General features: G+C 34.2%; 1 protein-coding gene across 1 annotated transcript in view; it reads right to left on the bottom strand.

The window, feature by feature from the left end:
* The window catches only part of LOC123661481 (membralin), a 108,571-nt gene that overhangs the window by 68,396 nt on the left and 26,443 nt on the right, over window positions 1-13,732 (bottom strand). The window contains exon 7 of the mRNA XM_045596436.1: window positions 10,826-10,909. Within this exon, the coding sequence (XP_045452392.1) occupies window positions 10,826-10,909 (84 nt within the window). The remainder of the gene's footprint in view (window positions 1-10,825; window positions 10,910-13,732) is intronic.

Below are 13,732 nucleotides of genomic sequence, written 5' to 3'. Positions count from 1 at the left end.
TTCACACGTTTTGAGGGACCAATAAAACAACTCATGAGTCCTCATGAAATTATTAAGTTTGACTCATCCACACTGTTCTAATTTCATTATAAATAGATTTAACTTTGGTTGTAAATATCTACACTTATGAATCAAAGATAATTTGTTTAGATGAAACTAATAAATAAAAACGTCATAGAGCATATGATTATCTACTTTATTGTAAAGGGAAATGTGACAAATTTTAATGATATTTCTGGGCATTATACATATAATATTTTGTGCCTCAAATCGATAAGGAATATTTTTCTAGAAATGTTATTTTAAAAATTTATCACACTTTAACAACAACCTATATATCTTGAACAGCGATTTTTGTCAGTTTTTTTCTTTATTTAAAGGTAAATTTGAGGTGAACATAATTTTGAATAAGCTGTCATATAAATAGAGACTATCACAAAACCTAATCCCTTAAAACTTATTCGTTCTAAAAATTAAGTTTTCTCAATTAAACGCAGTGAAAGAACGTACGGGCGAAGTTTCAACTTTGATCTCAGATATCGCGCCGTCTGGCGGTTTCCATCCTCTAGGATTAATAACAAATGAGCTAAGTATTGACGGAAATATGAGATTTACCGAACTCGATAGCAAATTGAAAGTATATTAATGTTTCTAAAATACTATTATATTTGTTCAATAGATTTGTTTTCAAATCAATATTAAAAATTCCCAACTAAAAAACTCAAACAGTTACGGTTAAAAATATAAAATTAATTCAGAACAATATATATTTTTTTAGATATTGTGACAGTAAAGTATTGATAGTACGCATTTCTATGTAGCCTTTTATTTCAGATGGGTAAAGGGATTTTATTATAACTTCTCGTTTTTGTAAGTATGCAAATTTATCATATCACGATATATATCAAACTAGCTGTGCTCGCGACTTAGTCCACGTGGATTAGCGACTTTACATGTTCAACGTGCTTACAAGCTAAGCTTCCCACAATATATTAGTAACCACGTCTTAATCGAATAAGCCGTTTCTGAGATTAGTGTGCACAAACGCACAGACAAAACGACAAAAATTCTGACAATCATAGTTTTAGGTGCTATTTGCGTTGATAAAGATCCCAATAATATTTGTTCTCATATATCTTAAATGTGCAGAAAGCGACCCGTACACATTTATTATACCTATGTATTGATAACTTTTTAAACTTTTATACTAGACTTGGTTATGCTCACGAAACTCATCACACACATCTACCTTCTAACTAAGCCGTACAAGTCCTTAAGGAAATAATAAAAGTATTATTGACAACAGCCTTGAGTATCCGAGATAGAAGAATCAAGCAAACGTGTACAACTTCTGAGAACTTTCAGTCGTCCAGACTCTAAGTCTTATTACAAACTCGCCGTAACTTATAACTAGCTTAAGAATATCACTTTACACATTAAATTATGTTTTTTAGTTTTTATTAAGCACGATAAACTTCTGAGCATCGAGGATAAACAAGATTCTATTTAAAGATAAGATTAAAATATAAATCGATCGAAAATATAAATTAAATATAAATCGATACCTTCTATATTTGGAAGTAATCAAAGTTATAAACTACACATAATACATACATACATTTTCTACCCTAAGATTGTCTGGAAGAGATAACTCTTTAGCGGTAAGGCTGACTTCTCTACTTATCACCTATTTTTTTTTTTTCTTTTGCAATGTTCTTTGTGTCGGTGCACAGTAAAGGTAAAATTATTCATTCTTATTATATACAATATACACAGTTTATACACACGTACATACGCATTCGTTACAAAACCGTATTAAATGAAATAAAGCAAAAAAGGAATGGTATAAAATCTATCAAATTCCACGGAAACGTTAATTTCACCTCACTGTTTTCGATATTGTACGTGCAAGTAATACTTATTAATTTTATTTATTTGTAAAATATTACGTTTAACGGTAACACGGAGCGCAACATTGGGCTGCACAATATCATAAAGCCTTTTTAAGCCTCTATTATTCTGTGCACGAATATTTTATGTCATATTTTGTTTTCATTTCATTGTTTTATACGAACTAGCTATCCGTCCTGTCTTCAAACTACCGCGTATAAGTAATGAATACAGTGCGTTTATAAAAATATCACTTCAGCCTATCGCTGTCCACTACTAGACATAGGCGTCCATAAGTTAGCGTCAAAAATGTAGTGAACTCATATGTGTTGCCTATAGTCACCACGCTGGGCAGGCGGGTTGATAACAGCTGGCTTTGTCGTACCGAAGACGCTGGTACCCGTATATTTCAAAGCCAGCAGTTGTATGTTTATCCCGCCATCGGTCGGCTTTTTAAGTTCCAAGGTGGTAGTGGAACTGTATTATCGCTTACTCACCTCTCACAACAGCCACGGTAACGGGGGGTTTTCTGCCGTAACCACATAGAAATATATTTAATAAAAATGTTATATTATTTTAATAATATTAATGATAAATACTCTTTATTGTACACCACAAAGAAACATTACAAAAAAAGTTATACATACAAAGAAAGATGTACAAAAGCGGTCTTATCGCTAAGAGCGATTTCTTCAAGGCAACCTTTGGGCATAGGACATGGCGTAGAAAAAGAGAAGCGGCAGGGAAGTGTACAAACAGTTGATAAAGAATTGACATATAGTTAACAAGCAATATGATATTAAAAGAAGTAAAATAATGTTACTTATTTATTTTGGTGCGTAATTGCTTTTCTTTTGCTAGGCGTTGTCGTTTATTAGCGCGGACCTTGTGACGTGTAATTTTGCATATGGGGCCGTTGGTGGGGGTTAGGTGAGTAGGCTTTAGCTCATGAGTATATAAGTGCTTGTGGCGAGTGGCTCCTTCTTTTCCTTCGTCTCCAGCCACGGTGAGGTTCAGGGTGCGATTTGTTGGTTTCCTTGGCAAGGCGGTCACGAGCGGTGCCGGATGCTTCTGGCGTGACCACGTGGCGAGACATTTTGCCCAACGTTCCCGGTTCTAATGTTGTCGACCCTGTGGCGTCGGCGACGCTTGATTCACGTCACCAGAAATCGTGAGGGGCTGCTTGAGCCTCACCACGTGGTGCAAGGTGGTGCTACGGGCGGTGCCACGTGGTGCTTCGGAGCATGATCGGCTAAGTGACCTTTTTAACCTCCAACCATATGCCAGGAATAAGTCTAACCTTAGATAGCCATTGCTAGTTTTTTTATTACGAGTTTGTGTGTTCATTATTATAATTTTAATATTAAAAAATTGTAATTTTTTTTTTATACTTTGCAATAAATTAATTTAAATCTGTTATCTTTTTGATTTCATCATCTTTAATTGAAGTATACTTAGTTTTTTTATTTTATTTTAAGTTCGTCGTGTTAAAAATTTAATTTCTCTCTAGATTATTTTTTTAGCGCGCGACAATACATACAAATACATATATACAAAATATACATATATATATATATATATATACAAAATATACATATATATACACATATACAAATAAATATATACATATATACTACATAAACAAAATACTACATATTATGGAGATGCTAATGATATTTATGAGGTTAAAAATTTAGTGGCAAAAAATGCGCATTTAGACATTTTTTAATTGTACTAATTAAAAATTGATATGGTTATTTTAGCCATAAGAACATATTCGATGTAGAAATTATGCATATAATAAATAGTAGAAAATACGTAATACAATATTGCACTATTCTTTTAATCCAAAATAAATTGTGTTTTATAATTCCTTACTATAAATAACTCTTCTAGAATTTCAAGTCAATCATCATCATCTACATAATTTCCGTGTCATCATACATCATTCAATCATACATCTTTCAATTATATATGTTGCTTTACGACTGAATGACTTACTCAATGATTTATCATCGCCGCAGCTAAAGTAAGTATTCACTTTGATACAGGAAGTAAAATATGGTAAGAATGTTCAGTAGGATAAAAACGCAAGCAAATCAAGCAGCTGCAGATAAGGCCCGGTTTCCACCAAAGCGGAGAGGAGAGGAGACGAGAGGAGACGTCCACATGTCCTCTCCGCTTTGCTTCGGTGAAAATGGATCAAGCGTGTAAAAAAATCGGCACGGCAGAGCGGCGATGTGTATCTGTTCCGATGGCTCTTCTTTAATTAGTCTTGCTTTTGGGTATAAGGTAACTTTATAAAAATAAGAAATAAAAATAAAAATTAGACATTTTTTAATGTTTCTTATCCAGAATCCACGTTTCCGACAATAGTTAAAAAAATTGGAAAATTGTTTGTGTCCCTTTAAATTCCTCTTTTCCCCTAATTCCTCTTCCTCAAGTAACTTAAGATATAATTTTTGTAACGACATGACGTTTTCCTCTCGTAGACAGCACTTGACTGATTTCGAGCTTTTCACAGCTCACATCTCATTTCCGCTACGCCTCTCTTCTCGGCTTTAGTGGAAACCGAGCCTAAGAGCTAGTATTCTTATTATATTAGCTTTGCATTTTTCAGTCCAGACATAGTGAAAACCATATAGGAAATTATTTCTATATAAGAAAGCGAAATATACAAGAAAAAAAAATTAAAGCGACATTGTTTTAAGTATCTTCAAAACCGAGATATTAGAATAAAGGTTAAATTAAACTCTTTTTCAACTACAACAATTTTCAAGTACAACAATTTGAAAGAAAGAAAGAAAAATATTTTATTGTTCACAATAAAAAGATCAGAACAATACAAAAACGGTTTCACAGATATTACGAACAATACAGGCAGCATTTGCCACACCATTGCAAACAATGGTGAGATGCTGATTTTCAGTGACTCCTCATTGTCACTCGCTTGGAGCGACATCACTGACAGCACTCAACCAAAAACACACTCACACAATTAAAGCTCACTTAAACCACCCACTTAACCGACACCAACGTACACCACAAGTACCCTGCACATATCAGAAAAACATAAACAATTTCATTCAATAAGTACTGCATTGTGCTGTTAACAAGAAAAAACGAAAAAAAAAAAACACTTAAGTCCGTTAAACACGAACAGAACAGTACAAGTCTGTAGTGTTTGTAGTGGTAGTTGAAATAATAAAATAATAATAGCAATAACACGTGCTCCAACGACGTAAGACGGTATAGAGACATCCGACGACACCTCATATAACTTAACGCTACCGCTAAATGCAATAAAAAACCACTCCGGTTGATTTCCTCATCGCAGTACCATAAGACTGACTGGTGAACTCGCCCGGTCCTATAAGTTGCAGAGTTATTTTTAAAAATTTCTTCCGTTATCTTAATAAGAGAAACTTTGGATAGTAGTGAGACATTTACAGGTTGGTAGAAAGCCGTACAGAGTTAAATAAGGATTAGTGCAGCACATGCATTGTCTGTCAGCCAGGAATACCAACCAGAAAAGATTATGATCTCGTTTTCAATTTGTTTTAATTTTTTTCCATTATTTACATATAAAATAAGAAAAATCTTTTATCTCGAAAGATCGAACTATTTTTAAATGATGCTCTTTCGAATATGCAACAAATGATTTATATAATACAAGCTAAACTTTTCCTGAACAGGCACACACCTTGAAGGCGAACTTTATACCGACGTACATATATTTTTTCGTGACTATAGTATAAATTTTTTCTACAGTGTTCCTGATAATAAAGAACACAAAATAATATCGAATTTGGTGCAATCATATGGAAGTTAAAGCGTTCATACATTTCGGTGATTTATTGTTATAACTCAGCACAGCATAGAGGTAACCACAGTCTAAAAAACTTAAAACGCCTTATAAAAGTGCACGCAGGAACCAGTGACAGTAAATTGAATGAGCCGAGCGGGTGCGGTGTTTGCACGCTCATCAATCATGTCCGTATGGATTTCATTTTAATGCGACGTCATCGGCGTCTCGCGACCGCACCGTCACGCCACTATCATCCATCTATTGTTTTACGTAACCGTCACGCTAGACGAATGTTTAGTCACATAATTAACCGCGGCTGACCCGGCTTATGGTCTCACTAATACATTTCTAGCGCTCTTATTCACTAATTATTTATTTCCAACTATCAGTTAACACATTATGCGCTAGGAAACAGTCAAAATTAAAATCGTATTTAGTTAATTAACAATCTTAGCGTTAAATAAAATTAATTATATCAAACTATATATCAATTCGAAAGAAAGTTTCCCGACAAAACGAGCTTTTGAAAATTCTACGTCATTCAAACGTTCCGGACACGCAATTATTAAAGCACTCGAAAAACATATTGTAGATTCATAATATTTCATAACACCCGGAATATTCACTCTACCGAAACTCTTGTTATTAGCCTGACCCCTTCTTCGTTCGAGCGGACAGGAGGTGGAAGCGCAAATTTTCGTCTATTGTATTTACGGATACGGCAAATTAAATCCCCATTTGTAGAAGCAGAACACCTAAGGGGGGACCGTAATCCACACCGGCCGCCTCCATTGTCGTCCGTGCTCCGCTTTACCTAGGCTTAAGAGCTTCGCTGCGATACGAGAGACTACAGACATTTTGCAAATTAATAACCAATCACATCGATATTGAAGTCCAATATCGACGATTTGTTTAACATTAAAATGTTTTAGCTAGACGAAACATTTGCTTCAAAATTTTACTAACGATTTTTTTTTTAAATAATATTTACCAAATTAACAGACATTAGATTATTCTTTCAAATATCATTTTAATTGACTTATACTGCTAAATAACAACAACGAGTGGTATTTTATTTCAATGATTTAAATATAAAAAAGGTTTAAGCATAAAAACAAACAAAACATATATCCATCAATAAGTAACATAGAAACTATACCAGCCCGATATACCAACTAGGTTCGAATATTGACCAAAATAGATTGCTTTATGCAGATCGAGCGCTATTGGTACATGTCTCACTCATATGCCAGTATTATCAATTCTACAGATTATGTATCGACGCATGTTTTCGAATTACCACTCGATATTATCAAAATTTACAATTCCATTATTCCAAAATCAACAATGCCGTCAAGTAAATCGTCAAAACAAAAAACGTTTCATATTGGTAACATCAAATATTTTAATTCAAAAAAAGATCATAATTCGAATTACGCAGGAATATTCAACACGGCGTAGTATTTAAGCAGATGCACTCCGTCTGATTGGGTATTGTTTCGGACAGTTCATCGCTAATACTGTACAGTGTATGCGACGCGAATCCAATTTTCGGACGCGACCCGCGACGCGCTCGGTCTCTGTGTATTAGTATTCAGAGTAAGTCCAGCGTACGTGCTCCCGCGTCACGTGATGCTATGTGCGAGCAAACAAAAACTCGTGAGAGCCTGAAATAGGCCGGCGCTGCATCAACTCTGCGCTCTACAATATTTTCACCAAATTCCAGAAACGCTTTCTCTTATTTTTAGTTCCCATTGACTTTACGGTAAATTCAACTATGAATAAATTCTATTATGAGATTTTGCATGAAAAAGAACTCGCACGTGGCGAGCGACTGAAAATTTTAATCTGAGCTAAAGTAATTGAATGTCTTCGAGTTCCCGCGACAGTGGAGTAGATAATAAAGTTATTAAATATGCCGAACTTCGCTGGCAGATAGAAACGGATTGAAAGTAATCTCTTCGGTAGACGTTTTTTAGAATTCGCGAATGAGTGACAGGCTAAGGCACGATAACATCTTCAAAAGTAGATTGAAAAATATAAATATAAAATTCTTAAACGTTTTAGAAACAAAATCAGATAATGAATTATTTTTTGTAAACCTTTCTTATACTAAAGTATACCAAAAAGCTTTTGTCTTTTTCTTTCATTTTGGCGAATAATAAAACTAAACCTTGAAATAACAAAAGCATATACAGATTGCACAATTTCTTTCGCTTCATAAATATAATATACAAATTCACTATAAGAATTCATTTCCAATCTAAAAATGGTGTATAGGTATAATATGAAATGTATTCCGGTGCATATGTGGTTGTATTCGAAAGTTGTCAGAAACCGTACAACGACAGTGCTAGGGGCGATATTAATCAGACGATATGCAATGCGGGCGACGCTCGCACACACCAACTTCTAGATTAGAATTTCTAAGCTACCTCGTAACAATAATTGAGTGCTCCGAACTGCGATTTGTACGACTTGTCGGTAAACTAATTTAATTTCGTCAATTCAAAAGAATCATACAAATAAAAAATAACTTTACTTACAATATCAGAATACTAAAAAGTTTTATAAAACGAAAAATCTGGGCTTGGAAATTTCATGCACTATAATAAATTGACCACGGAAAACACCCGTATGGTGAATACAAATGTATGGCATGTGAAGAGATCGAACCCGCAACCGCCAGCGCAACAGCCGCTATCCAGCGCTGTGACAGTGACGATAACGCGTAGTCATAATAATAATAAATCAAAACTATATTCGCTACCACAAAGCATGAATAAAACTAATCAAGTCTTATATTTTTAAATTTTTACTTTATCTCAAATAAAATTACTATTTTTACAGCAGGAAAAGGATAAGCTTTATGACTTGCGAAGCGCTTCTTCCATGGGTATGGATGAGCTTTCATATTAAAATTACCAAATCTAAATTGATTGATAAGGCATAAACCGCGTCACAAATAATCACATAGTTTCTAGTCAAAATACTTAATAATTTATAACAAGAATTGAAAAATGTCATTTGTCATTCTTGAATTACTTAAACTATTTCTTTTTTTGTTCATAATGTTTTGGGCAAAATAGAAAAAGTGCTATTAAATAACATTACTTTTACATACTCGTGTCTTATTACTATTAGATATTTCATAACTCTTATTAACTTTAAAAACCTTAGTGACCTTTGTTTTTATTTAAATAAAAAAAATTGACTACTTCACATGTTTCTAATGATTGCAGATTATCTGGTCAGGCGATGTATTATTAATTGCAGATATATGGATTCTTTAATACGTATCTCTGTAATACTTACGTATTACAGATACGATAGATATTACGTATAAAATATATAATATCTCTAACTCACAAAAATGTACAAAAGCAAGTGAAAAAATGGAAAATGGAAAATTTCATTGAGTAATTACTTCATATATAAAAAGTGTTATATTTTTTATTTGTCGAGCATATTTAAATTGTTATCTGATGATTCGCGGTGAACAAGAAAATTATTAGAAATTTATACCCAACCCTTCCATACAAAAATAACAAAAGCAAATCAGTAAAAGAGATTTATTTCTTTGCAGGTTATTTGACACAGCGATCGAGGGTTAAACCGATTGAATAACGTATATTAACGACCGTTTGGGGTAGTCGTATTTATAAGAAAAATGTAAATTAGACCATAGCAACCGTAACTTTTTTGTCTCAAAATTTTCATTAACTTTAATCAGGTCCATGAAATTTTGATGAACCAGTGAACCAGTCGTCACGTATAATTTGCAAATCTACTTCTACGTTCTACCACAACACCTTTACTACGGTTCGCAACGCATCATGTAATACGAGATATAGTAATTTGATTAAAATGGGTCAAAAGTATTAGGACATGATCACAAGCTGGAGTGGGCGGCTGGCGTCTGTAAGGCGCAACAGGCGCCCCGCCCTACCGCGCAACAGGCGCCGCACCCGACTTACTTGTTGAATCGACCGACCTACTAACGTTACAACGAAGATGCTACACATGTGAAATTATTATTATATAAGAAATTATATCTCAATAGCAACACGACACGTTAAAGGTGAGGCACCAGAGCGGCGCCCGAGGTGGCGCCTGTTACTTATGAATCTATCGATCCCATTCCAACAAAGGCGTATTACGTTATCTTATAATGAATTTTGAAAGATATTCAGTTGATAAACTATATATACATTTTCTTTAGTGGTATAAAAAATTTTGAGATACATCTAACGCTACGAAAAATAAATCACATTTCAATGTTTCCATTGACGACCGCTCTGGTATAATGGTGCGTGTGCCGTGTCGGCGCCTATACACAGAGGGTCGCAGGTTCGATTCCCGCTCGGAGTGGATATTTGTGTTTATACAAATTATTATTTCCTGTCTGGTTGTTAGTCCTTGTGAGTCTTCCCACCGTGCTTCGGAGAGCACGTTAAGCCGTCGGTCCCGGTTGTTATCGAGTAAACCTGATAGCGATCGCTACTATATTCCCTACTATGATTAACGATGCTATCAGGTGTACATGATAACAACCGGGACCGACAGCTTAACGTGCTCTCTGAGGCACGGTAGTGACCCACAAGGACTGCACAAACACCCAGACCACGGCAAACACCTGTATGGCCAATACAAATGTTTGTCATGTGCGGGGATCGAACTCGCAACCGCCAGCGCAACAGGTACAATCCATGGCATGGTAATCGTTGCGCCAATTGGCAATATTTCCAATATGAGCAAAAAAATTAACATAACGTTTCATCAAATTATTTGTAACGTTGTATTATTATTTAAAACTTTCAATTTGAAATGCAGACACTATAGTATTAGTGTATTTCTGGCTAAAATATTAAGTGCAAACGTGCGAGTTTCCGAGTGTCAAACGTCTTGCAACCATAAAAGCTCCCTTGACGCGCTAAATATGCGACTTCATTTGCGTAGCAAGTCTGCATGCAGCGCTTTGCGGCAAGAGATCGCTGCAATTATAACGCGATCTAGTAATTTGTTGACTTTGTGTTCGAAACGATACTTCTTTGAATAAAAATACTTCAAAATTTTGCTGGTTTATATTCACGGTATTTATAGTATACATGATAAATATGCACTTACCAACTAGAGCTAAAATAACTGTGAGTAGTGGTGCCGCAGGGAACGAGACAGTCACGTTAAATTCCAGCATCTGCAGTAGATCCACTGAAACAAGGAAAATACTTATAAATATATAAAAATGAGTTTAAAAAATATATATAAATACTTAACTATGTGCAACAAATATTTTAACAACGGTAACAAAAGATACAAAATAATCATATATTTCCTATAGATATTATATTACGGAATTAGTTCGTAGTCAAAACGAGTAGTATGACAAAAGCAAATGAGCAAAACCTTGAAATCAACACAATTTTAATAATAGATTGAAATACGAAACGCAACATAGAGACTCAAGTTTAGAATACAGTCGCGAATCAAAACTTAAAACAAGTTATAGGCAAAAAGAGTATATTAAAGCTGAGCACGCCGTAAGCCATTCTTAGGGTCCCCAGGAGTGCGCGCGCGACGATGCGACGCGTTAACGCGATCAAACGACATCTATATGAATTTTTCATGCGACACAAGAAGTAATGGTTTCGCCCGAGACACCGGATCATTCTTTACGAGGCGACAACGGAAACCGTTAAAAATATACGCTTTTATTCGTCGAGAAAACGAGCGACGGCGTGGATAAACCTAACTTGCTTTAACACTATTAAAAATTGCTCCTCAAACTCCACGAAAAACAAACTTTAAAAATACGCGCATTTTCAGACATTCGTGCCGCACGGTACGAACACTGAAACAGGATTTTGTAGCTGGATTAGATTTCCGGAAATGGAGTTTTTGAACCAGCACATCCGTAATAAGATGAAGGTTTTACCGTATTTTTGTTAACTGTTCCCGCTAGCCTACAGTGTCCGTCCGTGGATGTTTTTAGGGCGTGATTATCCCACTACGGATCTCATAATATATGAACCTTATGTGGTAGTTTATACAATTGTACATGTATGCATTATTTATATGTATGTTTTAATATTCTGTTTATCTATTATCGACATACATAACAAAAAGAACTCAACAAATTTAACAATTGTAATATGTATTGTTGTTTTCGGTAATATTAAAGTTAAAAAAATACATTTAAAAAAAAACGAAATATGGATAATCATAATGTTTTTTTTTATGTTCAGTAGAACTGCTTTTGAAAAAGTAGTTCTACAGTATACTTCACTTGTATTTAGCAAACAATTTGTCGTCTATTAACTCCAGAAACAAACTTTATAAACATTCCACAAAGCTTTTTACTTCAATGTATAAACTTTGTCAGCTGAAAACTGTATTTAAGCTTTTATGAACATTGCTTTAGAAGAATTTTATATTAAAAAAAACGAATGCATACTTTCTTTACAATATATTGATGGCTACATTTGTAAAAACTCTACGCACAAACACCCAGACACCTCACCACCAATGCATACCCAATATGAAGGTATTTTTTTTTTATTGTAAATAGGATTTCCCATTGCAGATAAGCTAATATTTTCACAGAAAATTGTAAATTGCAACGTCATCGTTCATCATTCATCATGTAAAATTAATTTCGCCGTCGCTTTCCCGGTCCCGTTTCGTTGCGTATTTTCTACAATTTACTGCTTCCTAGAGTCATATTATCATAAGGCATCGCTATCAGGGGCAAATATTAAATTTTTTTTTAAACACTTCCTTATGTTATTAAATTATAATTTTTAATAAAATATGGTAAGTTCAGTCTCAACATAACAAAAGGAATTACAAAACTAAATTATAAATTAAACATTAAAGTTACTAACAACCGCAAATTATGAAGGTTAAATAACGTTAAGAAAACATTACGTATTATATAACTAAAGCTGTATAACATTTAATTGAACACGTGATAAAAATTGTGAAATTTTAAATATAATAACTTATTGACTAGCCCTTTGGCGCAGTTCGTAGCGGCCCTGAGTCTGGGTGTAATATTTGTTTTTATATATGTATTATTTCTATGTATATATATATATATATATATATATATATATATATATATATCTATAATCTATATCTATATCTATAATATATATATAAGCGAAAGGTCACTCACTCATCACGAAATCTCAGAAACTATAACACCTACAAACTTGAAATTTGGCAGGTAGGCTCCTTATAGGACGTAGACATCCGCTTGGAACGGATTTTACGAAACTCGACCCCTAAGGGGGTAAAACGGGGATTGGAATTTTTTATGAAAATCCCATGTTTTTGAAGTAAGAGACTTGAAATTTAAAATTTATGCTCTATAGATGATGAGAAGGTGTCCAAATAATGTATCTTTAGAAAGCAACTCCCTTTTTGGGTTAAAACGGGGGATGGCAGATTGACTCACTCATCAGGAAATCTCCGGAACTATAGCAGCTACAAACTTGAAATTTAGCAGGTAGGTTCCTTATAGGGCGTAGACATTCGACCCCTAAAGGGATAAAACGGGGGTCAAAGTTTGTATGAAGTTTAAAATATATGCTCTATAGATGGTGAGGAGGTGTCCAAATAATGCATCATAATCTATATAAATAAAAGAGAAAGGTCAATAACTCACTCATCACAAGAACTCAAAAACCGCTGGATGGTCTATCCGTCCAGGTTGGACAAAGATAAAATTTGGCAGGGAGGTAGAATCTTAGTTAATAGACGTCCGCTAAGAACGGATTTTACGATATTCTTCGATTATATTAGGTTTAATTGGGGTTGATAGTTTTTATGAAACATATACAGCCTGAAAATAAAACTAAAAATGTGGTGTATAGAGAGGTTTTATAAAAATAACTAATGAATTATACTAAATTGTGCCTTAAAAGTTACTTAGTTTGATAAGCATTTCAAGTGACTGAAATAAAAAAATAATTTGCGTTAAACATCTTAATAGTAATGCATATCTTCATAATCACGCGGACGTAGTCGCGG

This window comes from Melitaea cinxia, chromosome 17, assembly GCF_905220565.1.
Source record: "Melitaea cinxia chromosome 17, ilMelCinx1.1, whole genome shotgun sequence".
NCBI classification, from domain to species: domain Eukaryota; kingdom Metazoa; phylum Arthropoda; class Insecta; order Lepidoptera; family Nymphalidae; genus Melitaea; species Melitaea cinxia.
Note: the sequence above shows the minus strand (reverse complement) of the source record. Positions and strands in the feature narration are given on the sequence as shown.